General features: G+C 46.6%; 2 protein-coding genes and 1 long non-coding RNA gene across 10 annotated transcripts in view; 2 read left to right on the top strand and 1 right to left on the bottom strand.

The window, feature by feature from the left end:
* Window positions 1-2,500: 2,500 nt before the first annotated feature.
* On the bottom strand, window positions 2,501-14,061 carry SIX4 (SIX homeobox 4). The gene is made up of 3 exons (XM_052696258.1): window positions 12,909-14,061; window positions 10,844-11,532; window positions 2,501-8,372 (listed from the first exon to the last, which is right to left on the bottom strand). The coding sequence occupies exons 1-3, from the start codon at window positions 13,751-13,753 to the stop codon at window positions 7,576-7,578; spliced, it is 2,331 nt and encodes a 776-aa protein (XP_052552218.1). The 5' UTR covers window positions 13,754-14,061; the 3' UTR covers window positions 2,501-7,575.
* Window positions 14,062-14,410: 349 nt separating this feature from the next.
* Window positions 14,411-26,529, top strand: part of MNAT1 (MNAT1 component of CDK activating kinase) — a 115,381-nt gene continuing 103,262 nt past the window's right edge. For 4 of the 7 annotated variants that reach the window (XM_052696270.1, XM_052696267.1, XM_052696265.1 and 1 more), the window contains exon 1: window positions 14,411-14,557. In XM_052696270.1, the coding sequence (XP_052552230.1) occupies window positions 14,469-14,557 (89 nt within the window). In that variant the 5' untranslated portion in view covers window positions 14,411-14,468. The remainder of the gene's footprint in view (window positions 14,558-26,529) is intronic. The other 3 variants (XM_052696269.1, XR_008209633.1, XM_052696266.1) reach the window with 3 other exon arrangements.
* LOC128087051 (uncharacterized) lies at window positions 14,698-26,397 on the top strand. Of its 2 annotated transcripts, XR_008209635.1 has the most exons (4): window positions 14,698-19,622; window positions 19,719-20,025; window positions 21,915-22,041; window positions 22,368-26,397. It is a non-coding gene; the product is annotated as an uncharacterized LOC128087051 (long non-coding RNA). The 2 variants fall into 2 exon arrangements; XR_008209634.1 differs by having other exon boundaries at window positions 21,915-26,397.

Genomic DNA, 26,529 nt, shown 5'->3' with positions numbered 1-26,529 from the left:
CTTGAATACTTGGTTTGGTTGAATACCCTTGGTTTTGGGGCTGCTGAGTTTTGATTTTTGGAAGCAAGGCCTGCCTCTTTACAGGGAGTGTCAAAACAAAGAGGTTTTGTTAAAAAACAGGGCCAGCTGCATGCACATCGGTCAGGGTGATGCACACAGGAGCAGCCTTTCCCATCCCATGGTCGGGGGTTCCTTCACTGCTGCTGGTCAGCGTCAGAATGCGGCTGCGAACATACGGAAGAAATGCAAGGGAAGAAACGAACGCAGTAATCTGGCTCCGGTAAAGGCAGCCCGTCCTCCTGCTGCTCTCAGGGGGCATTGCATCACGTTTGGCTCCTCGGGAGAAACGGGAGGCAGTGGGCAAAGCAACAGGGGGAGGCAGAGACCTGAGTTTGCTCTGCCACCGGCATCACCGGGCGAGTTCTGCTCTCGGCGCCTTCCTCTTAACGCAGCAGACCGTACGCAGCTCAGGAGAAGGGCCACATCTTACAGCTCCTGATATAAAGCCTATCAGCCAGGCTCAGGTATTCCAAATGGGGTCTTTCTGCCCGAGAAGCAGCAGGATGAGGAGTTGAGAAAGTTGCACGGGAGTTACTGAGTCACCATCAGCACTGCTAGGCTCCTCGGGGCTGGGTGCAACTCTTCAACATTTTATCTTTTTCCTTCTCCTTTCTGAGGCCTGTGCCAGCTTCGGCAGCATATAAAGTAGGTGCTATTTTTATTGAATCTGGCTTTAATGTAGTAGATTTTTCACACGTGTGTTGGTTTTTATTGTTGGTCTCGTTCCTGAACTTTCTGGCACCTCTGAGTGTAAAGTCAGTTATGCACACATTGTTTGGCAGATGAATTCCTATTTCTGGGAATCATTTTCCTTCTGAAATGTATTTCTGTATTAAAAATGTGATCTGTATCCATCACTGAGGCTCCAGCCCAAAGACTTCTGCAGCCAGCGATCACCGCGGTGGGGGGACTCATGCAGCCTTGGAAGGAGACCTCCAGTATCCAAGCCACGAACGTGTTCATTAAGACCTTGCTTTACTGACCCACGCTGCGCCTCTTAGAGCAGAAAAACTCCCTCTGAGCCATTGCTAGGGAAAGTCCAGCCAGAAATAGGGGATGAAAAGCAGTCTTCCAGCACTGCCTCCATTCCCAGCTAGATCAGGAGCCCATCAGCTTCCTCCCAGCAGAGTGCCTACTGCTCTGGCAGCCCTGGTCCTCTCTCCAGCATCCTGTATCCCCACACAAAGGGTCCCAGCTCGGTGAGAGGGCTGCCCAACCTTCTGAAGGTGCTGTCCCCCTTTCTCCATCTGCACACAAGCTGCCAGGGAACAAGTAACCGTGGCTGTGTGTGGTTTTCTCGCCTAGGGTGACCTGGAACACATCTGCAAAGCCCTCCAAAGTAGTAGGAATGTGCTCCGTTAGGACATGATTCATCCTGCATACCGCATGGGTGGCTGCTCAGGGAGAATTTTGACATTTGCATAGGCAGAGACTTTCCGCTTCTCACTTGCCCTCCTGTGCTCTGCCGGGCCGAGCTGGGGGCTGTGCAGCCACAAGTCCCTCCTGTGGCTGCGAGGGATCCCCCCGAAGCGGAGCCGACCCAGCAGCTGCTCCCCCCTGCTCCTACAGGGCAGCAACAGGAGCCCACAGGAAAGCCTCAGATGAGAAGCCGCTCCCAGCCCACTTGCGTTGGGTTGACCAAGCTGAAGGATGGCTTCAGACCCTCAGCCTTGCCCCAAGCAAAACTGGAACGGAGCTGCTGTCGGAGATCAATTAACTACTTGGAAACTGCAGCCGTCCCCCACAGGCAGGAAAATATTATTCCAGTCCTACTGCTCAGGCAAAACCTTTGCCATGCCAAAGGTAAGTGATACGAACAACAGGACTGAGTCACACACGCTGCTGCTGGGAAGGAAAAGTGGTTGGGCAACACCACAGTTGTCTCCTTCTACCTTCGGGGAGCTGGATTTGCTAAGGCAGCTGCAGAGGAGCCACGGGGCAGAGAGGGAGGGATGTGCAGGGCTGGGGGGCCTCCAGGAATACTGTGAGCAGTGCTGCGTGGGGCGAGCAGGATGTGTGCTGCTGCTGGGATAGAATCTCCACACATTCAGCAAATAGGGATTTACCTACCCAAAACCAAAACAGTCCTAATGTCAAGGAAGCTGTGAGTAAATACCATCCGGTCCCAAGCAGTAGGTAGAAATGTATTATGACAGTATTTAATTAGGGTGCAAATTTGGTCTGAGACAAGATTTAATATGTGGGTTTCATATGAAATAGAAGATTTATGGTTTTTAATTTAGTGTTTTTGAAGCAAAGTTACGGTCTGGAAAAAAAAAAAACATTTGAATCACAAGAAGAGCTCGTGCTTCTTAGGGAGGCTTCGCATCAGTTCCATGGTGAGCACAGGCATCCACTGCTGCCATCACCCTCACAGCGAGCCATTACAAGCACTGATCTACCTCGGATACTGTAGCTAAAGAGAAATACTTACACGAGATGTGTATAAATATAAAGTTTATTCAGTATAGTGTTTAGAAAAATAAGTTCACATCATCTCAGAATACAAATAAAACACTTAATTGTCCAGGCACAAACCCCTATTACAGTACAACAAACATACATACTTTAGATCTCTTTGGTTGGGTAATTAAGCACAGATATGTTTGATGATGCTCTCTGGGTCGGCATCATCTAACAGTGCAGTAAAGACTTCTGATTATTCCCTCTAATGCGTACATTCCGCTTCAACGTCTCATTTGTTGTAAGGCACAATAAACCCATATCGCAGAAATAACTGGTTAGTTCTGGACAAGCAGTACATGCAGCAAAAGAACATCCTCTGAATGTGAATCCTGAAAGTCAGAGGATTCACCCCCTCCTCCTTGAGTTCAGAAATGTAAGAAGCTAAGTTTAAATTATATGAAACATAAAAGTAAGATATAAAACATCCTTCAAGACAGTAACTGCTAGGAGATACAGGAAGACTTCAGGTCTCCTTGCTTGTAAAATGCCATTCATTTTGCTTTTGGAGTTACAAAATTATTGTTGCTTTTGTGATTTGAGATGCTGCCGGACCACAGACAACACAGGCTCCATGCTCCTGGGATCCTGCATGTTTGCTTCATGCAGAACCAGAGGGATGTGCCCTACTGGTTGTTTGTCCGTCCTCGTTAAGAAAAGTGCACAGGCACTGGAAATCTGCGTACAGGAAAAGTTCCTGTGCACGCGGGGCCAAATTCTGCCTTGCTTAATTTAACTGCAAATCATTTCCGTGAATCCATCCATTGTTGTCATTGATCTCATAAGGATAACAACAATAGAGACGGTTCCAGCCTTATTTCTAGAGAAAACAGCTTTCTAAATGCATCTTCCTGAATCCACAGGCAGGGCGAAACGATAAATGGCAAGAGGTATTTGCTTGGATAGGTTGGTGCCGTTCATTGCAACTGTCTGAGCATCGGCCTTGTGAACTGCTTTGTAGTGTCACTGCAAACTGGGCCAAATCCATCCCTGATCCAGCTCCAGTGAAATGAATGGACCACATTCTCAGCTGGTGTGAAATGACACGAAAGTCAGTGAACTGTGCTCGTTTATCCCAGCCAAGGAGCTGGCTGACAGATGTCCACGACTGCTGTGGCTGAAATGTCCAATTAGGTGAGACCGCAGGGATAATGCTGCAAATAGTCCAGACAGAGCATTTGATTCAGGATATTTCTGGTTCTCTGCGAAAGTCTGGTGAAACAGAGGCAGCTTTAATTAAAGGTAGTGAAGAATTCAGTTTTTTTTTGTTTGTTTCTTTTTTTAGCACTCATGCTTTATAGGAATTTGCTTAAACTTTAAGCGTATTTTTCAAAGCTGAGTCTGGGACCAGAAAAGCAGTAGAATTTGGCAACGTTTCCTGTAAGATTTCCAGTGGACTTACAAGTTACAAACATATGTGAAGTTGAAATGATCCTTTATTCTCATCCACAGCGGGGAGGGAAGAGAAGTAGTAGTTGTGCTGGATAGACTGATCTTCCATTGAAACAATAGAACGCGACAGTAAGGACCGTCCGTGAGATTCAGATGCTCACTGCCATGAGTATCTGTGGGAGATGAGCATCCGTACCCCCTGAACACCATGTAAAATCTTCAGTTGGGAAACAGTGGAGCAATGCCTTATTTACAGCAGCTGAAGATCTGGCCCCAGATGCTCGATGGGGCTTTGTGTCCTGTCTACGTAGAGCAGTCAGCCTTCTTGCTTGAGGGCCGCACAATAAAAACCGACCCTTAATTTACAGTAGGAGTAAAACTACTATTTAAATATCTATTTTAGAAACACTGTACCGTGCAATGAGTCTTTATATTGTGCATATGTACCTGCAAAAAAACACGAGGTTCTAACTACATCATCTGGAGGGAATGACACTTATTTTTCAGTGGGAGAAAGAAAGAGTAAAACATAATAACGAAATAAGTTACTTGATACCTGGAAGACGAATAGATTAATCTTACTTTGTCCCAAACCACTGCTTTTATATACATCCTCTGCTCCCACGAAAGAACGGGAGGTCTCCTATTAGAAGTACCAGGCACCCCGAGATACGCACCACTGTAACAGCATACACAGTTTTCACATCAACTGTGCTGCAAAGCCATGGAATTCAGAGCCTCAGTAACACCACAAATGTAAGGGAAGAGAAAAAAAAAAAAAAAAGTAACATCATGACACCACAGTCTTTTCAGTTATGGAACCTGATGAGTTCTACATCGGACAGAGAGCTCTGAAATATTCTCTAGCTTGCCTCTAGAAACAAGTCCGAGCTCCACAAACCAAACGTTAAGCCCTGAACAACTCCCTCAGAGCTACACACAGCTCCCGCTCTGTGCACACGTTCTCCATTAATACAGCAATACAGGATCCTTTTTTTCCCCAAGTTGAGTAATTCATGCAGATCAGATGCAGATACTGTTATCATAATCATCATCTTTGTTTTGAGGGTGAAGGAGGGGTGGAAAACAAATTGTTCATGCTGGAGCCCAGCAAGGCACTCAGATAAACCACTGGAGCAGAGTTCTGCACCATCCGATTCCCTGCTCACATGGAGACCCCCTGAATGCCAAGACAAGTTGTGCCAGGGGAATACATATATATATATATATATATCTCCATGCTCTGCTTGTAATAATCTCCACTTTAAAGCACTTGCCTTAAACACCCTTTTTGTTTGGGTGCACGTGGGGACAGCCAACTACTCAGGGGCTGCTTCTGTTTGCAAAGCACCAGTGACTCCTTGCAAAGTGCAAGCCTCGCACGCTTGCTCTTCCCTTCCCCTGCACTTTTCCCTGCAATGTTCAAGACTCCAGCTTGCAGTGTAAACTGCAGCATTTACCAGCAGAGCTCAGCTCTGAGATTTCACACGCCGCCTTGCAAAACATGCTGCATCCAATATAGTGCAAAACAACAGCAAGGATGTCTGTGCCATATGGAAGAAACCTTCTTTCCTTAAAGGCTTTCCACAGAACCAGGTAACAACCAAGACAGAAACAGACTGGGATGTGCTCTCTCTATTCACTTTCCTGTCCACTCTTTTTGCCCAAGTGATTTTGTGTTAGGCCTGGCATGGAGCCCACAGAAGTTTAAGAAAAAATTTCCCATCGTCTTCCAAAGGCTTCGGCCCATGCCCCTGATGAGGATGAATACATGCTTTAGCTACTGTATATATTCACATTAGAATAAGAAATAAAAATAAAACAGAAACACAAAGATAAACAGCGTGTCGTTTTTATACATCTGCATTACTATTATTATTTTAAAGCTTAAGGATGTGCTTTTCCATGCTACAGAAGTTTCTCTGGAGGAAAGGTAAGGGCTTTTCCACCTGCCCACAGCCTGCCTGCTTGTGCTGTCCGTGAAGGAGAGCAGAGGGGTGAAGGGAGAGGACACCCATCCACACGCAGGCAGGGAGCAGGGCTGCTCCACAGACCTTCTGGGCAGCTGCAGTTCCCACCACCGGCCCCCGCCCTGCTTATTCTGGAAGGATTTATAAATCCATGCTTAAGTGCACTCCTGGATGGGGGCCTGCTTGCTGAACAGCAGCTGAAGCCCTCCCACAAGGGCTGCTGGGCCAACGGCTGTGGGGAAACATGGGGCTCCCTTCCCTGGCCTGCCCACCAACCTTCCACACTCATCAGACCGAGGCCAGAGCCAAGATCTTTCCTCCTGCACTGCTCTGCCCGTGGTCCCTATGCACAATCCTCCTGCCTCCAGCTCCCTGCACCACCATTCAATGTCACCCAGCCTGACCAAAAGACTCAACTCTTCCAAAAGACTCAACTCTTCTTACTCGTGCAAGTAGGGACTCTGGGGTCAGCAGGGCTACTTGCAAAAGTAAGGCATCAGGATTCGGCCCTGAGGACGGAGATTTGCAAGTCAGTGTTTTTATTCCTCCTGCCACTGTGCTTTAGTAACAAAGATAAGGCCACTAGGAAGAAAGGCACATGGAATTCCATAAAAAATACACAAAGAAAAAAGGTTCAACTAATTTGCAAATTACTAGCAAAACAAACAAAAAACCCCTGAACACAAAGACAGAGGGGGTAGAGACAGGGACCTCTTGGGTTTGTGAGACTGGGAGCTCATTTTCTAGTTTCAGTGTGATTAACATTTTTACTTTTACAGTCTATTGCTTGAAAAACTACAAAAAAGTAAAACCTTGTCGGAAATAACTATGTTTACTTCCTGCTCAAACAATAAAAATAAATTAAACAGCCAAAAAACGTTTTCCTTTTCAATGCATTGTGTCTAAAGTGAAAGGGAACATTAACCATAAATAAAATCCATTGTACTAATTTAAAAAAAAAAAAAGTCTCCTTGATAAGAGCTGAAACAATATTTACATTCATACTGGAGAGAAAGCTTCCGAGTTGCATAATTAGAGTTTCAGATGATGCTTTTTTGGTGCACTGACAAAACGCTATCTGTAGCACCTCGAAACCTGTCCATGTTTGATGTGAGATTTTTGGTATGAACACAAGCCTGCTGGAAAAAAAAAAAAAAAAAAAAAAAGCAAACACACCAGTAACAAAATTAGTTATGGTTTTGTTTCTTAACCTCCAACAACAAAAAAGTAGCCTGTGAGGTATCGTCTAGAGTTCTTAAAAAATGTTTCAATGCCCACGGACTAGAAGTAAACAGCGAAAACAACTGCATCATTTCTACCTTTCCAGAGCAAGATTTTTGCTTTCTACCTACTGTTAGGAGTGTATACTTACTGTTGATAGTATGTTGCACTACAGAGAATCTAGTTACGTTATCAGCGCAGTAGCAGTAGCCAAACCTGTACCCATTTGCTTGGTACTTCCCCTGGCGTTTCCTTTCTCCTTTAATCTGCTTAAAAGAGAATACTGCATGCAAACCAAGTGTGGCAACTGAGACCCGTTGCCAGAGATTCCTCTGTACATCAATTCAGACCGTTTAAATGTTCTTCTGTTCTCTTTAAAAAAACAACAACAAAAAACCCACTCCACTTGGTGCTTCTTAGGGCCTCAAACAGGAGTCTTATCTACTGAAACAGAAAGCAAGAAAAAAAATTATAAGTCTTGCATATCTTCATCCATCTGAACTGTCTGCAGTTTGGCAAGTTCCTTTTTGTCCGTTTCCAGTTCTTCACAAACCGTGTCAACCATGTTACTCATAACATACTTGGACTTCGAATCCAGCATCATCAAATTGCTGGTTGATTTGCTTTCCGAATTAGGCAAGAAATTCTCTTTGACGTCTGGTACAGCTTGCAGAACCAACCTGTGCTCTCGGACAAAATCCTGGTGTACCTGTGCAGATGGATGGCTCACACGGTCCCCGGTCGTAAAAACGATCTCTCCAAGTGCGGGCTGTGCTGTAGAAATGGACAACAGATCTTGACTGGTAATGAGGGAGCAGTTCTGAAGAGTTGCATAGTTAGTGTTGCTGATAGATATCACGGTAGAGGTACTGGTTACGGGCGACGACATGGACTGGCTCTCAGAGATACCAGAGCTCAGTTCTGCAGCATTTAAAAGAGTCGGCGGCGTGAGGGAGAAATTATGTGAGGGTGTTACATTCACTAACGAGGAGGCCAGGGACTGGAGTCCTCCGCTAGATATATTTTCAGAAGACATGTTTACATTGAGTTGCGTGTTCTGACCGACTGGCATTAACTGAGAAAACACAAGGCTTCTTTCCAGTCCTTCCTGCTTGATGGATCCCACCGCCTGACCTGAATTGGGAACTGTATAAACGACGGCGCTCGGAGCGAGGGGGCTGAAGAAAACCTTTCCTTGTTGCACCGTTGAAGAGTCACTTGTGAAAGTTCCTCCATCTGATGTGCTAGAATTCACAGACACATTATCTAGGGAAAGGGAAACAAAAGAGAAGAAAATACAGATTATAGCTGTCAGAAAGCTCTGTGGTCATTTTGCTGAGAAGCCTTGGCAGTCCTGCGTTAGAAGTACATGCACACAACATATCCCACGTGACACAGAAGAGCACTGTTTACAACAGGTGAGAAAAAAATTGGGAAGAAATAAAAGCTTCTGTTAATAGAAACTGCATCTAGAAAGAGAAAATAAAAGTTGTGGTAAATTAGGTATCTTTCAGACTCACTCTCATTAAGGAGCAAACAGTTCCTAGCCATGTGACTAAAATGAACATGCTTTGGCCCTCACTAGTTGCCACCACTCCATTTCTATCTAAGAATAGAAGCATGAGAAGCTATTAAAGATAGTTCAGAGACAGATCACAACTTGTGTGTGGGAAAGCATAGACACGTCACATAAAATACACCATTGCTAGGCAGAACCTACCCGAGTGAACCTGCAGGAGGAAAGTTCAAACAACAATAACTTCTACCAGGATAACTATGCAATCAGCCAAGCACGCAGACGTACTGCCTTTCACCGTGCTTCATCACATATTGCTAGAAGCCTAATCCTCCTACACCGACTGTGTGGTGTACAGCCACCCCAACCACCCTCTCTGAAAGCCACTGGACTGCTTGGGTGATGTCCTACGTAAGCACAGCAAGAAAATCTGGCCAGACAAGATCTGAATTTGGTTCTACTGGACACACCGTGAAAGTGGTCATTGTAACCATCCCTAAAATAAGATATGCTGGCTATTGTGACAGGGTCCCACTTTAAACATCTTTCACAATAGGTTTTTAATAATTGTAATTTTAAGAGGCTACAGCTGGAGACAGTGTGATTTTTCATAACAGCACTGAAGCATATGTCACCTGGGGGACAAGTTTAGGTCCTCATTCATTTCCACTCATCAATCATGATGATTTTTTGGAAGATGATACTTGTACATATAAACCAGAATAATAAAGCTGAGGCAACTGGAAGTTACCTGGCAATAACGTGTCATTTACTGTAGCTTACTCAAGTCTGCAATGCACTTCACTTGGAATAGTGGGAGCTATTCATCCTCTTCATGTTGAAAAAAAAAAAGAAAAAAAAAAAGGAGAGAAAACAAAGCAGCCAGTGTGGATCCTGACTCTTCTCTGCACGAGACGTAGTGTGGATCAACCTCCCGATATTTTCAACCATGGGGAAAATGTTTAGAGAGTGGCTTATTATGCACTTTGGACTTTCCCATTATCCCATATTTCAGGAGCACAAATTTCTTTCTCACTGCTGCCAGCTGTCAGCTTATGCCTTGGAGCACGTGGATTACACAGCTTTGTAATTGCAGGTGGTATTCGCACCAATGTCTTACCTTTTTTAATCTTTAACAAATTGTCAACAACTTCCAGTGACCAAAACTCACTGGAAAAAGTCATATCTTCAGTTCTTATGATTGTCTACCTGTTTAAAAAGCGTTTGTACAGCCTCAATTTCCTTTCTGTGCTGTTTTAACAGCAAAAAAGTTAAGTTCCTATAACTGAAATCAGCTAACAATATGATTACCAGTGCAGCACTCAGCACTCCTGGAACTACAGCAATTCATTCAAGTTTAATCATTTTCATAACCAAAGATACAGTGGTTAATAAGTAACAAAGTCGTTCAGTTCCGCTTTGTGTCTAAGCTGCCTCAAAATAACGAAGCAGAGCCACTGCTGCCCTTCTTCCTGGCTGGCCAGAAGTCTCAGTGCATGGCATTGTTAAGACAAACCCTGGCAAACTCAGGGAGGAGCCTGCACACTTGGCACGTGAGCCTGTGATGACATATTTCCCTTGGACAGAGGGCAGTTTTACCCAAATCCCCCTGCACTTTCTATCTACACGCTATTACATATGCCTATTGTTTTCCTGCAGTTTATTCATTCTTAATTATGGGATAGGAAGTGCATGAGTGCAACTCGGTTTTGCTGTGTCTATGGCCATATAAAATTTATTTATGAAATTGTTTGGCTAAAAAACAAAAACCAACCAAACAACCACCACAAGAACAACAACGGCAACAGTTTCCAGCTGCTGCAGTTCTCATTTTTATAAACTTTCTCATAAAAAAAAAAAAAAAAAAAAAAAAAAAAAGGATTTTAATGGCACACGGGGAGTATTTTGATTTACTGAAATGTGTGAAATCTACAAATTTCTGTGAAGACTGATATCATAGGCTTCGGGGAAAAAGCGTGGAATGAAGAGAGTGTAAAGCAGCAGGCTTCCTTCCCTGCTCTTGATAAAGCAGTTCAGTTCTCACATCACAACCTACCTGTGAAAAGAATCCACACGAAAGGAAAAGAGACAAATGATGTGATGTGCTGTGCGTAGCTGGGGCCAGCACATGTAAGTGCACTAAAAGTATTATAGCTTTGTAACATGTGCCCAACTCTGATTTTTTCCTCACAGTTTTCCCTGTAACAAATAAAGCTTTTACCTTGAGAAGCTGCCACAGAAACAGGAGGCAGCTGCAGAGAAGAAAAACCAATGCTTCCGTTCAGCAACTGGCCATTTGTTCCTGAATTGGGGATCTGGACAATGCCATACTGGTTTATTTGGACAGGAGCAGTAAAAGTAACTACAGAGCCTCCATCTTGGGAAGCAACAGTTTGTGTGTTTTCCCTTTTCACTTCTGAGCTCGGTATCAATCCTGGGAAGGAGACCGGTATGTTGCTGGGGCTGAACGTGTCTGCTGCTGTGTTGGGGACTGAAGCCTGGAGGAGTTTGAAGTCCTTCACATCTTCCGAAGAAGATGACATGATGTCGGTGATGGACACCCCATTGCTCACAGCACTTGAAGTGGTTTTGGGTGAATTTAAAGTCACCGGCTGGGAAGCCCCAACGCTGAGTCCATTGAGAATGACACCATTGGGTCCTTGAAGAAAAGAGCTACCATTGAGAAAGACGGGAGAACTACTGGCAGGCACGAGGTTCCCATTCAACAAGACACCAGATGAGCTCAAGGCTATTTTAGTGTTTCCAAGCTGCTGCATGTAGACGGGCTCCATGTGGCTGGGAAGGCTGAGGCTGGTGACTCCGTCAGATGAGCTGGAGAGCGGATGCGGGGATAAATCCTCCTGCCCCTTACTGGACTCATCCTCCGTGCTGGGGTTGCCATCTGATTCACTTTTGGGAAAGACGGAGAGATGACACTGTTACCAGAGAGCTCTGGACCAAAGCCCTGGACCTGCCTCTCTGCCACGATATGGCTTGTGGGAGTAACTTCTATTTGCTACGTTTCGCCTTTAAAGCGAGTCAAAGCAGAGGTTTCTCAATAAAGAACACATCACAGCAGGACGAAACTGCTTTACAGACTCCTCACTGACCGCAACCAAGTAGAGCCCACCGGGCCGGGCCCAGTCCTCCGTCCACCCGACAGAAGGGTGCCCGCACGTGTGAAAGCAACAACAGCAGCCATTTGGTTTAGAGCTCCGCGGCAGCTGCGGGCCGGGAGGCTGCGGGAGAGGCCCCGAGGGGACACCCGGGGCAGCGCGGCCTCCAGGTGCCACCTCCGCCTTTTGTGCGAGGAAGAACCGGCGGCGGGGCGGCCCCGGGAGCGCAGCGCTGCGTTTTGCTCGCTGACTCCACCGCCCCACATCGCATTTTTCGGTCTTTCCCTCCCTCCCTTCCCCCCCCCCCCCCCGCCCTTTGATGTGTCCCGAGGAAAGGGGGGCCGCGCTGCACAATCGCGCCCTTGGTTGAGAAATGCCTTGGGGCCCTCTGCTTTTTTGTTGTTGTTGTTGTTTGTTTCGTTCTTTTTTTTTCCCCCCCTCTTCCTTTCTTTTTTCCCTTTTTTTTTTTTCCTTTCCTTTTTTTTTTTCCCCCCCCCTTTTTTTTCACTCCCCCTCCCTCCTTCCCGCGGAGGGAGGAAGGCAGGAAGGCGGGCGGGAGGGGCGGCAGCAGGGAGGTCACCTCCACCTGCCCGAGCCCCCGCCGCGGCCCCACGCCCCGGGGGGAGGAGGCGGAGCGGGGCTGCGCAGCGCCGGGCGGAGCGGGGCGGGAGGGGTGTGTTGGGGGGGGGGGGAAGGACGGGGCCGGGCGGGAGGGCCGCGCTCCGCCGCCACTCGGGCCTCGGTGCTTCGCCCCGTTGAAACCCGAGCGGGGGCCGCTCCCGAATCAGGTTTCAAAACAAGAGTGAGCGGCGGGACCCCGCGCGTCAATGATTAACTCTGTCAGGAGGGATGGTTAAGTTTAAAAGAAAAAACAGAAAGAAAACAAAAAAAAAAACAACCAACAAAACAGAGAGGAAACAAACAAACATCGCTGCCCCCCCGCCCCGCACGCACCATACACACACACACACACACATGCACCTCCCCCGCCTCACGCACGCACAGAGACGGCCGGAAAAGTTGCGCCCGGGGGGGTGCGCTGGGAGCGAGGGAGTGGGGAGGGGGAAGGAGGGAGGCCGAAGGTAAGCGCCATGTTTGCAAGGGAAGAAAGGGCCGGGAGAGGGAGAGACGGCGGCGGGAGAGGGGGCGGGGAGCGGAGCGAGCGCTCACCTTTTGGACTGCGTCTCGGACGGGTTGCGGTCCCGCTGGCGGCGGTTCTTGAACCAGTTGCTGACCTGCGTGAGGGACAGCCCGGTGATCTTGGCCAGGTTGCGCTTCTCGGCCGGCGAGGGGTAGCGGTTCTGCTTGTAGAGCTCCTTGAGGGCGTTGCGGGACTTCTCCTTGAAGCAGTACACCGTCTCCTCGCCGTCCCAGATGGTGCGGGGCAGGGGGTATTTCCTCCGCAGCCGGTACTTGTCCACCGCCCCCAGGGGTTTGCCCCGGGCTCGCTCCGCCTCGGTGTAGCGAGCTTTGTACCACAGCTCCTGCAGCAGCGGGTGGTTGGACGAGTCGAAGTTGTGGCTCTCCAGGATGCTGTAGAGCTCGGCGTAGATGCCCTGGTGGAAAGCCACCAGCGCCCGGGCTTTCATCAGGCTCTCGTTGCCACGTAGCAGATCGCTCGGGGGCAAAGACCACAGGAACCGGGCCAGGCGGTCCAGGTTGCCCCCCTGCTGCAGCGCCTCGCACACACACGCGACGTGGTCCGGGGAGAAAGCCAGGGGGGGCTGCGAGGAGGACGACGAAGACGACGAGGAGGAGGAGGAGGAGGGAGAGGCGGCGGCGGCGTGGTGGTTCCGGGCCAAAAGTTCCGTGTGGAGCAGGACGGGCTCGGCGCTGCCCTCCTCCCCGGCGGCGGCTCCGTGCTCCATGGGGAACGGGGCGGCGGCGGGGGGGGGCGGCGGCGCGGGGCTCAGCGCGGCCGCTCCGTCCGGGGGCACCTTGCCGGCGTCGGAGAGGATTTCCATCACATTTTCCTGCTTGATCGTGATCTCGTCCGCGGGGGAGGCAGAAGACATGACTTGGTTTGTTTTCTTTTTTTTTTTTTTTTTTTTTCTCTCCCCTCTCTCGGTGTCCCCTTCTCCTCCTCTCCCCCCTCTTCTATCTCTCCGGAAAGTCCACTCCTCCTCCTCCTGCTCTCGGCCGGCTCTAGCCGATCAGGTTTCCTCCCGGCCACGCAATAACCATTAACGAGAGCTGCTATAGCAAAGTAGTGTAAACGGGCTCCTCTCCGCGGCTCCCCCCAACGTGACTCCCGGCCCCGCCGCAATACTATATGGCACCGCAGCCTGCTGGCCCGGCCGCGCCCTCCCATTGGCTGCACCGCCAGGAGAGGGCGGGGACTCGCGCGTCGCCATGGCAACTGTCAATCAAACGGCCCCGCTCTTCTCAGCCCCCCCCACTCCCTCCTCCCTTCACCTGGAGCCGCGCGGCCCCCTCAGCCCGTTCTCCTCAGTTTCCCGTCCCGCGGGGCCGGAGGTGGAAAAAATAAAGCTTTTCTCCCCGTGCAGGGACTCCCTTGAGGCTGGCTGTGAGGCGTGGTGCCGCTCGGAGCGGTTCGTACCGGCCCGGCCCGGCCGTGCGCTGTGCTGAGAGCCGCGGTGCGGAACGCGCGGGGCGGCGGGCGGTGCCGGGGGGCCGCTTTGGAGGCGCACCGGGCGGCGGAAGGCGGAAGGGAGCGGCGAGCAGCCAGGGGAGGAGGAGGAGGAGGAGGAGGAGGAGGCGGCGGCAGCCATGGACGAGCAAGGCTGCCCGCGCTGTAAGACCACTAAGTACCGCAACCCCTCCTTGAAGCTGATGGTCAATGTCTGCGGGCACACGCTGTGAGTGAGCCCGGGGGGTTACGTGGGGGCTGCCGGGGTGCGCTGGGAGCGCTGGGGCCCGGGGAGCGACCTGGTGTTGTGCTGGGCTGTCGGGCTGCGGCCAGGCGAGGATTCCAGGTATGGAGAGGAGGGAGGAGCGGGAAACGCGTTTCTGGTCGATTTAAAGGCTTCTCGTTTTTGTTTAGTGTTCTGCTTGGGTGACTGAGGGAAAAAAACACCTTTATGTATATATTACCCTGTGTGTTCTGAATGAGTAATGCTTTATCTGAAGGTTCTGTGCTGCTTTTAATGTTGGGCTATCCTCTGCTGAGCGTGTGCTGGCGGTGCTTCTCCAAGTACATCCCTTTTGCAGCAGGGAGGTCCTTACCGATGTTGTTCCTGTCTCCCAAAGCTGAACACGTGGGTAATTCCCGCTGCTGGCAGTACTGATGTAAGCACTGTGTGGTCTGAACACGTGCACTTGTGCATCTGGAGGTCTTCCTTAGGTTCTGGGCAAGTTGTAAAGGTGCTGCTCTAAATTCTTTCTAGATATTCATGATAGAAACCCCCATACTCCAGTAGCAATCCGTTCTGTTTTTTTTTTTTTTTTTTTTTTTTTTTTTTAAACCTTTTAAATGTATCTCTCCATTTGTCCCATTACTTAAATGTTAGGATAATGTGTTATGTTTCAGACTGCCTAAAAAATCCTGTGTGCTCATGTAGTAAGTTATCAGGATGAAGAAACTGGGTTGCAACAAGGGGTTTATGTTATATTATTTAAGGGTGAGAAGAAAAAAGGGGGGTTGTTTTAATCCCTTTCCCTGATCACGTCTTCTACGTCCATGCACACACTTTTGCTGCCACCAGGGAAGCATGTGGGAGGGCAGCAGATGCTCTCCTAGTGGTGCTACTGTAGGAGGAAGAGGTAGCAGGAGTGTCCCTTTGGTAACAGCAACGCTGGCTGTGTGGAACTGCAGCATCAGCACAAAATTAGTTCAAAAGGTAGCAGCTGGTTTAGGCGTGGCTGTGCAGCTTGAAAATGATGATTCTATCTATCTTCTTTTCCAGTGGAGATCAAAGCACTTCTTGACCTTCTGCTTTCAAGCTCCTCTAGAGCCACTTCCAGCAGAGGACAGCGTATTTCACTTTGCTCTCCTTTGATTCTCAGTGTTTTCTTTTATAGCTGAGTTTTTCTTGAGAATATCAGTTGTATTTTGTGCTATCCTGGGTACAACTTGTTTGGGGCTAATATTCCTGCCTGGCTTTCCTTGTTTCTTCCTAGCTGCTCAGAGACTGCCTCTGTTTTCCTCAGCTCTTGTTCTTTGCGCTTCTACATTTGGAATTGTTTTCTCCATGGCCAAATTGGTGATCTGAGCTCTTGCAGCCTTGGGCTCGAGCAGCCCAGGTATCTGCAGGTAGAAAGAACTGTGCAGTGCCACCCAGCCTGACCCTGCCTGGATCCAGAGAGACTGGTCCTTCCTTTGCCTTCCCAGTACAGAGGTACTGCAGTGGGGATCCACTGCCTTAAAGCATATGAGCATGAGGGTGAAGTCGCTGCATAGGTAGGATTTCTGTATTTCTTTACCTCTGTTGTAAGAACTTTTCATCTTGATGTGATTCAAGTGGGTCGCTTTTCTTCTGTAGTGTCCTTCTAGTAACACTTCTTTAAAGTGGTGTTTTTAGTATTACAAGTGCTTATTTCTGTATGCTATTACAAAAACCCCCATGCTTGAAGCTGTTTCTTGGTAATGGCTTGCTACGTGTTTTCTCTCTAAAATAAAGGTACTGGCTTCTTCCTGTAGGGTTCTAGGAATCTCAGTATTTCATTACGTACTCTTTTTTTTAGATTGTGTGAATGTTAATTGATGTGTCAGAAGTCTGACAAAATCAAAATTATATTGCCTCAAGTTGACGTTCCCTGTCTGCATTGCTCCTCTGTCACTGAAGGAAATTCTGTTCCCTTGTTATGGTTTGTTCTTACTCTGGCTTTAACTGTATTATCTGAAATATGCAGCAGATAGATTGCTTGGCAGCTCACGTATTCCAGCATCATCCCAGGACTGATGGCAACCTGTGCTACCATGTGTATTTGGTTTCCTGCTTTGTGGGAGTCAGTGTTTGTCTCCTTCTTCAGGCTGCTGGAACCTGATGTGTGGAGCAGAAATGGTCTTTGATAACTGCTTGTGTTGCTTTTTGTAGAGTACACGTTGTTATGTTGACCAGATTTGGAAACCTTGAAGTACTCTTTGAATGCAGTGATGCCTGAATACTGTTCATAGGTGTAGATTAGTAAGTTCCCTGCAGAGTTGTATTGCCTTAATTGTCTTTGTTTGATGTTTGCTCAGGAGTTCTGAGGCAATTGCTCTGATGTATTTCCCAGTTTTGGCTTGTGTTCTTGTCGTTGTGTGCTGACAGGGGTTTCATTAGCCAGCTCCTCTGACCTCGTGAAGGCTGATGCAGCAAACCCTGTGAATGCTTTAGCATTACCTGTTAGAGATGGTGTTAACACACTCCTACTTAACTGCTCTTTCCTTCACTGCGTGTGTTCTGAAGGGAAATGTTGTTACCTCCAGGTTGTTTCTTTCCTAATGCTTTTACTTCTCCTGGTTTAACAATTGTACTGTTCACCTTCAGTCACCTTCAGTTATTTGAAGTTTTACAAAAGGGAATATGTGCAAAATCTGTTGAATTTCAAATCATTAAACAGCTTTTGCCTGCTGTAGGGGCTTGCTTTGCAGGGGAGCTGGACTTGGTCTCTGGAGGTCCCTTCCAGCTCCTACAATTCTGTGTTTATACTTGGCTGAGATGGTTCGTCAGAGAACTTCAGATCTTCTGGCTTTCAGATAGCTTGTTCCTTTATTGTTAGTTCACTTTCTTTATTTTGTGGCTGTTCTGTCCTCCTGAAGAATAGCAAGTAGTGCTTTTTCCTGCTTTCTGTTGTCTCAGGAGTTGGAAGTTTCTGCTTTCACTTTCCTAGCTAGTTCCTCCCCTTTGCTTAGAATGAAACTAGAAGAGACTTCCTTCCATAGCTTTTTTTTTTCCCCCTATTTCTTGTGTAAACAAGGTTAATCTCAAAGTATTTGAGAGCTTGTTGGGCAATGTGTGTCCTATTTGCTCCTCTTTTTTTTTTTTTTCTTTTTTCTTGGCAGATGCCTGCAGTGAAGGTCCTCATTGCTATAAAGTTTGTGCTTCGGCTGTTCTGTTGCTCATCCTTTTCCCCTTCCTGATTTTGCGAATATAAATCTCTGGAGTAGATTGTATGTGGTCTAGTACCTATTTAGCCTTCCATCTCTCTTTTACTGTGACTTAGGTCCTGAGACATAGCACCTATGTATGCAGGTAGCATCGAGCACAGCGACACAGGCAGATAGGCAGAGGAGGGAGGAGCAGCTTTCTCGTAGCACCATATGTTTGCCATGCTGAGTTCTTCTGTGGCCAGGGAGCTTTGGAATGTGCTTGCATCCACTGGTGGCAGGGGTCAAAGCACTGATAAGCACCTTGGTGCTGCAGTGGAGATAAGGGGTAGCCAGAGGAGTGCAAGAGGATAAGATTGGACATTCAGTCTCTGCCATAAACATCCTTCAGGTTGAGTTGCTGCTGTAGTTCGCTCTGATGGAACCATGCCAAACCCTACAACTATGGGAATATATGGGGGGGTATTTTTTTAGTATTTTCCTTAGTTATTGTTGCTTGACCAAAATAACAAGTGTAACACCATATGTTTTTGGCATTACTGTAATCTTAAATAAGCCTTTTCCACTATAAATCTTCCCTGTCACAGGGAGGGCAGATGATAAATTAGCAGTTAAAAGTTGTTCTAAGGTGGGACTTAGTATGGAAATGCTCTGTTCAAGAATAATGAATGTCTTTTTAAGTTTATTTTCTTAAGTATCACAGAGGTTCAAGGCATCACATGCTTGGCTTTAAAGATGCTTTTGCTTAGGGGAAAGCGTGTCTAATTACGGAGCAGTGCTTGATTAAAGTTCTGCCATGCGTTATTTTCTAAGGTGAAGTGGTAGCTTTGCCTTCTTTTTAAAAGCTCACTCTGAAGAATTGTCATGCATGCACAAAGGCTTTTGAATGCAGTTTTTGATTTTTCAGATTCCTAATGTCTTCTCTGAATACACGGACGCAGGGTGTGTGCGTGCCAGTGCAGTTGCAATCCACCTGGCTGAGACTCTGAATTATCTTTTATTCAATCTGCTTGAATTTCATGGCCTATGCTGAGTTTTAGGGGGCAGGTTAAGCACATCCCGGTGATTTACTTACGTAAAGAGGAAAGGAAATGCGTCCACCAAAAACTACATTAAAAGAATGTTGAGGTTGTTACCGCAAACAGGGCAGGGTAAAGACATTTACTGTTGGCTGTAAACTTGGACCATATGGCCTCCGACAATCAGACAAAAGTCTTATGTAAAAAAGCAATTAATGGGGGCTGCTGGTTCTGCTTTGTTGTCCTGCTGCCTGCTACAGGGAGGGGGGAAACTGGTGTGTAAAGCTCCTTTGGAGTCAGAGGGGCTGCTGCAGGTACCTGTGACCTATCCTAACTGGAGGGAGGAAGCGTGGATGTCTGCAGACTAACAAAAGCACAGAAACTCCCTTTCCCCCCGGCGTTGTGCTGTCTCTGCAAAGTGTCCTTCCCGTGCTTGACAGCTCTGGGAGATGGGTGTGGGCACTGGAGCAGCCTCTGCAGAAAGCTGATATGTTGCTTTCCTCTCCTGCTTTCATCCCTGTCCTGTGTTTGCCTTTGTTCCTACACGGCTGCAATGTTAGATGGTCGTTAATGATTTTGCTTGATAATAAACTTTGCTGCTGTCTTCTTCCTGTCCACAACAGCCTTGTAGAAAGGTGTCTAGTCTCTTTATTAAAATTGATTTTTTTTCTCCTCCTTTTCCCAGAGGCAGACATGTTTATTTCTCAATTAATTTGTTAATAAGGCTCCAAAATGAAGATGGTGTAACAGTGCTTAGGATCTCTGGGCCCAGCTTTGTATCGCTCAGGGGAGACATCAATTCAGTGGGTTGTGTTGTGGGGATTCTAATCTGCCCTGCACCCTGTTATGGTTGTTCCAGGGATTCATTAGGGGGTAAGTGCATCCTCTGAGAACTCTAATTGCAGCGCTAACGGCTGCTAAAACGAAGAAACAGAGGTTTCATTATTTGCTTGTTTATTTTAATGCTAGGAGCACTTGGAGTTTTGCGGCTGTCAGATTCACCAGGAGTTGAAAGTATGAGCATCCCCAGTGAATACAGCAGAGTGGGATCTCATGGCAGCACGTGGGGCTGGAGTCATTGGAAAAAAGTTTGGAATCTCTGTGTTTAATCTCCTTCCAAGTGAAAGGATTGCTTGGCCTCCTGCTGCATTCTTCTCTGCAGTGTGGTTCAAGAAAATCACTGTCTTCTAGGGTGGAGGGGGAAGCCCCAGAGATTGTGGAAAATAACATAAAACTGTGTTTAAGCCAAGTTAAGTCTGAAGAAGCCTAATTAGGGGTAGGTGGTGAGGATCTGTCAGACCTGTAATTTTAACCTAAGCATGTGGGAATTAAGTGCTTAAATACATGTTTGAGTTTTATTCAGCAAGTTTTTTCTTCCTAAACGAAGCATCTTAAATACAAGGTGCACAAGCTGTTGTATTCAGGGCTGTCACTTGTTCCCTAGAAGTTTGCTGTGTGGTATATTTGTTTTTTTAAGGCCTCTGGGTTTTTCTACTGAAAAACTAGATAAGATGCTTCATTTTAACTACTTCTTATGGATGAACTGGGAAAAACATAATGTAACTTTTCACTTGGATGTGCCACAGGAAGTTAGGTTGGCTGACATTTGTTTGAAATAGCAGCACAATCGAAGCCTATCTGCGTCCTCAAAGGAAGAAGCAAAAAAGGTGATTTATTTTTTAGCTGAATATATTCCTGCAGAAAGAGGGTTTTTTTCTCCTGAATCAGTATCATCATTATTTATTTATTTATTTTTCCCTAAGGCCTGGGTTGCACAGGAGCACAGTGCTCATCCAGCTCCAACCCCCTGCTGTGTGCAGGTCACCAACCAGCAGCCCAGGCTGCCCAGAGCCACATCCAGCCTGGCCTTGAATGCCTGCAGGGATGGGGCATCCACAGCCTCCTTGGGCAACCTGTGCCAGTGCCTCACCACCCTCCGGGTGAAAATCTTCCTCCTAACATCCAACCTAAACCTCCCATCTCAGTTTAAAACCATTCCCCCTTGTCCTATCACCATCCATCCTCACAAACAGCCGTTCCCCATCCTGTTTGTACGCTCCCTTCAAGTATTGGAAGGCCACAGTGAGGTCTCCCTGCAGCCTTCTTTTTTCCAAGCTAAACAATCCCAGTTCCCTCAACTTTTCTCAAGGTATAAAGATCTGAGTTGCCTTTCTTTGTCTTTTAGGAGTTATTCCTGTTTTTATTAATTGAGATTAGAACTGACCCATCCCATGACTCTTCTAAAACCTCTCCAACTTAGTCATGGGTGGTGGTTAAATCATTGCTGAAATACCCAAGAGGTTACTTCCTTCTGCCATCCAGTTTTGACAGTGATTATCTGCTTTTAAATTTGGCTCTGGATCGCAGTCTAAATACTTCTGTTGAAATGATGTTAAAAATACATCTATTACTTTATAATTCAAGCTAATAATTCTGTGGGTTTGTGAGGAAAAAGGACGTTTTGAGTTCTCTGTTGTTGCCTGAGCTCGAAAATGCTGGTAAGTGATATGCATAGATTGAACAGTTAGGAAATTGAGCAAATATCTTCCTGAGTTAGGAAAGTTATGTGCCTCAGATAATACTAAATTGTTAGGAGAATGGAATTGAAAAGACCATCTTAGAGCACTGAGAAGTTCCATTCCTGTGTTCTTTGTCCGAGGCATTGGTTTCTTGTTATTTTTTTTGTTCCAAGGACAAGTGAAGGTGAGGTCTGAACTAAGGCTGGGTCAGCATGTTGGAAATTGAATTGAGTATTCCAGTGTTCAGATCTGCTTAGGAAATTAAAATAAAAAAAGAAAAAAAAGAACCTTCCCTGATGGTAGCAGAATGTGGGATGAGCTGCTGAGCTTGTGTTGTGGGCAGTTAGGATTCACATCTCCAGTTCCCTTTTTGATTTAATGACTTGCAGGAAATGGTGGGTATTTCTTCACAGAAGGGCTGCTGTGGTAGTTATTACAGTCATAAGAATTGATGTTAAGGGGGCACTGAGTTTTGTAGTGAGATCTGCTTTTTTTTTTTTTAATGTTTTGCAGTAATTATTTGTGACAAGATCTGATCTAAGAGCTTCACAATAGTTCCTGCTGTACCTGACAAAGTTGGACGTTATAGCTAAGATCATCTTTTGAGGCTCTGAATATGATGTTCTAAGTTGTGCTTCCTTTGTAGTTGTATACAGCATACATGAGAGGGAGAGTGTTCATGTTCAGGAAAGAGAACAGGATGCCTCTGCCACAAATGAATGATCAGCAAATAATCTGGTTTGATGGCAGTTATGCTTCAAACTGAGAAACACGTAGGTAATTATTTTTACTGTTTTACTGCGGTCCTGCTCCAATGAATAGCACAAAGGTTAAATATATGTCTGAGCATTTGCAGAATCCTAGGCTTCGTCCGAGCATGTTGATTCCTTAAAGTTACAGAGAAAGATAAGTGGTTGTACAGAGAGCTGGAAAGCAGTGGGTTGGTGCAGAGTGAGGAGCAGGTGCTTTTTAAGAAGCAGCGTTCAGGTCAGAGTTCTCAAGTCCTAAGAACGTTCCGCTCCCTAATTTTAGTAATGCCAAGCAGTGTCAGCAGGCTGTCCGTTGTGCCCAGGTTACGGAGAATTTCTCATTTTCCTAGACAGCAAAACTGAAGGGAGCGCTTCGGCTGATTCTGACACCTTCAAACCTGGGGAGTCAGCATGGGAAGCGTTGGGTCTGATTGGGCTGCAGGTTTGGCACCAAGATTTGTTGCATCACAACAAATGCTGACAGTGCCAGGTTGAAGGAGGAAGACCTCGCTTGTTCCAGGCAAGTACGGGCAGACACACATGCCTTTGTACTCCTTGCTGGCAACGTGTCGTGTGCGCGTCCTATAGAAACTGGTAACTTCATGGAGATTAGGAGCTGAAAAGTCTGTATGTGTAACTAATGACTGGATAATCTTTAACATGAGTATATGAATAGCCTTGTGTAAAAAGAAGGGTTCGTGTTGTTCTCGGAGTAGCTGTCTGCAAGCTTAAGAAGACTGCAAACTCTCAGTCCTTACGCACCCTGGATGGTGTTGGGAAGGGCTGTCAGTGGTGGTTGTGTAGTCTGATAACTCTGTGACTGATTTGCTGTGGCCTGGAGATGAGAAGCTGCCTTTAAATCCTCCAAATCCCCTTGTTCCAGAGAAAGCAAACAAAATCTGCATCCTGAGAAAGGGGATGTTTAAGACTGAGGGCAACACCAGGATGATGTGCTGCTGCTGTGAATGTGGTGAGCCAGGCAGCATTGGGGCAGTTTGGGAGCTGGAGAGGCCCATGTCAGTTGAGCTTAGTCTAGAATTACTGTATTTGAACTGTCTTGTTTCTGGTCTTCCAACAAAACCTGGCCTAAAGTCTTATTAAACAAATCCTTGTTTCTATTCTGTCTGTTTGGTTTTGTGGAAAGGTGGCACAGGATGGAAATGCAGATGTGTCCAGAGCGAGCTGTCTCTGTGTGGGCAGTACGTCAGTGGTGCATGAGTCCAGCAGCCCCCTGCAGACCTGATCCTTAAGATGAAATTGGGGCATGCACATGGGAAGCTTTGCTGCTAAGTAAGAAATTTTGGAAAGATCCCTCTCTTTAGTAGAGAATGTGTCTGGGAAACATCTCATGGCTCTGGGGAAACCGCAGTGTTTGGAGAGGACCTGGAAGGGGAGGGTGACTCCCAGCCCTAGCTTGTGACAGTGAACAAAACACAAATGCAGAAATGGATCTTGGCTGGGAAAGGAGAACAACTGCATGAGGACCTTAGGGGAGTGACCTGGAGCCTGTGACCTCAATACATTGCTTTTCCCTTGTGGGGTTGCAGCAGCACCCAGCATTTGAGGAATGCTTTGCAAAGTCCTGGAGCTGCCAAGTTCACGAAGCCCCACATTTTCCAGGGGCTCACCTGCTGCTCAGGCTGCCCTGCAGAAGTACAGCCTGCGGAAATGCTCCTCCACTCCCTGGGAGCTGTGCTTTGAGCAGAGGAAATCCTACAGAGCGCTAATGCTAATCGCTCTCAAATCAGAAATGTGAAATTTGGGCATGCTTCAGGCGTTATATCGGCTTAATTTCCTTAACTGGTGATGTGAGGATAATAGTGCCTCGTGGTGATTTTTGAGGAGGTCGGTTGCTAAATGCTCACTGTGCATGCCAAGGAAAACTGGAGAGGAAGGGAAAAAAAAGTAAACTTGTTGAAACAGGGTTTGAATGGGGAGAATAAACAAGGATAAAATGACATTGTCTGCATGCACATTGGTTGAATGTTGTCTCTCTGGAGGGCTGAAAGAGGTGGCAGTCCTGGCAAGCTGAAAAGAGCAGCCCTACAGCTCAGCTTCTGGCAGGCAAGCACATAGCTTGAAGGGGAAAAAGGCAGCGCTCAGGCCATACGCTGTGCAGGAGTGACGTGGCACGAGGCCTCCAACCACTGCCTGGCTGGGCTGAAGCAGGCTGATGGATGCAGAGGGGAGCAGCCTGACTGCCTCAGCCTGCCTTCTGAGGGAAGGGGTAACTGTGCAGAGATGGAGTGCGTTTCTATCGGTGCCTGTGACCACCAGAGGGATCAGACCACTGGGATTTTCTCTTCTGCAGTTTCATTCTGCATTCTTCCAAGCAGCTTGGTTATGGGTGGTTTACATACAGAGATTTTAATTGTCTGACGTAAGAGAATTATAAATTAGACATGGTCTGACCTATTTATGCTCTGTTGCAGGTTGACTTTTTTTTTTTTTTTTTTTGCTTCAGTCTGGCAAAAAAAAAAAAAAGGCTGTATTTATGACTGCGATGCAGCTTTATATTTCTACTTGCACAAGTAAGACTTGATTTCCAAAACTCGTGGTATTTCTCTATGTGGGTAGTTCAGAGGTAGCTGCATCATTAAGCAAGAGCCTGCACAGCCTGTGTTTTCTGTGAGCTGGATCAGTTGGATCCCATTTCCAGAGTTCTAGTGGTTCCCTCCTTCTAGAGCTTCAATGGTATAAATGGTGAATGCATCTGAAAGTAATCATTCATTGAATGTAATGGACCTCCACCTCTTTCTCTTACCCCTAATTGGTTCAGTGTTTTATTCTGAAGTGGGTTTTAGTGATGGTGGAAAGATGCAAAGTTGCCTGAAGGAGAGTTGCCCCAACCAATGTCTTTCTACCACACGTCCTTCCTTCACAAATATAGAAGCAGCTTTATCATTGAAAATTTAATGAAGCTTTCATCAATACAATGCAGTGCCTCTACTTTCTCTGAAACGTATTCATTTTTAATGAGCTTCACATTCTAATTTCAGATAACAGGAACAACTGAATATAACCATAAATCTGGTTTGTTTGTGAACAACGTGTCCCATGTCACTTGCAGTTTGTGAAGCAGCCATTGACTGGCGTGAAGCGTGGGAGGGGCCGTGCATCTCAGCGTCAAGCAGCTGCTATTTAAATCAGCATTGGACTGCATTTAGAAGCTGATTTAAATGGTTTGTTTCAGACCTCTATTTTTTTCATAAAAATCAGCCCTGGGAAACAGAAGCAGTGACCTTAAAGCAATGAGGCTGTTGCCTGAGTGATATTTCAAAGTATTTCTGCGTTGTGACTTTCTTCCTCCCCCCTCCATTAGCAAGCCTAAGGTTAAAAAGTACAATAGTGGGAAAATTCTTCGTAGATGTAGCAGAGCTGGTACTACTGAGCGAAATATAGAACTGTGTGTAATGAATTGCAGAAGATGGAAACAGTCTAGGAATAGCTGTGAAAGTATCGTGCAGCACTGCGCAGCGTCAAACGAAGGATTGCTGTGAAACATCACATCTTGTTGTGCTGCTTGGCTCGGCTGGAGGAGCAGCACAGCTCCTTGTGCTCGCACTTAGCAGGAGCGGAGCTGCAGAAAAGGTGGTGTTGCTCTGCATTATATGCAGTGACCACAGCTATGAGAGCAGGGTTACATTTTCCATTAGAATGGGAAAACGTTAACGCTAAAACACTGTTTTGATCATGTGAAAATGCTTTACTGTTCTATCTGCATTATTTAATTTATGGTCCTTTTATTGTTTCTCAAAATCATAATTGGCGTTTACCCATTAATATTTAATTTGTTTTGGAGGTTAATTGCAGAAAAAGGCCATATATAATACAATGCTCTCGAGTACAGAATCATAAAATATAATAACCAGAAATATTTGCTGCTACACATTAAAAAAAAAAAAAAAAAAGCCTTTGTAATAATACAAAAGGAGGTGCAGAGAGTAGCTTCTGCTTCACTTTCTTTCTCAGCAGTATGCAATTTTGTATTTAATATATATATATTAAAGAAATCAGAGTTGTTTTAGAGCCACAACAAATTTATGCACGCATTGCATGCTTGTATCCTGATTGCTCTTGGCTGTTCTAAATTTCTTGCCTTAGTTTATTTGATATATTACACGATCAGGGTTAGTTTGGGTGGTCTCCTGTGTTGTTTTTTTCTTTTAAAATCTAACATTTTATGCATGTTTTGACAGCATCTCAAATGAAACACACTGATGTCTGCCAAACGTATTATATGGATGTTCTCCCGGGTGGGACAGCAGCCCCAGAATTTTCTTCTATCTCTAGGACTGAGAAGCTATGGCATCATCCCTGTCTTGTGCTGCTCACTGTCTGCCACCAGCAGTGTCAGGGAGCCTTGTGGCTATCATCCCCAGGCAGGAGTGGCCTGGCTTCTGACTTCTGCCTCCCCAGCCAGCCCTGTCCTGCTGGGATGCAAGCCTTTGCCAGGGGAAGTTAAGCAATGCAGCACAGCCTGCGGTCTCTGCAGGACCTGGCTCTGATTGT

The sequence above is a fragment of the Tympanuchus pallidicinctus genome, unplaced genomic scaffold (genome assembly GCF_026119805.1).
Source record: "Tympanuchus pallidicinctus isolate F22 unplaced genomic scaffold, pur_lepc_1.0 scaffold3, whole genome shotgun sequence".
Classification (NCBI taxonomy): Eukaryota; Metazoa; Chordata; class Aves; order Galliformes; family Phasianidae; genus Tympanuchus; species Tympanuchus pallidicinctus.
Note: the sequence above shows the minus strand (reverse complement) of the source record. Positions and strands in the feature narration are given on the sequence as shown.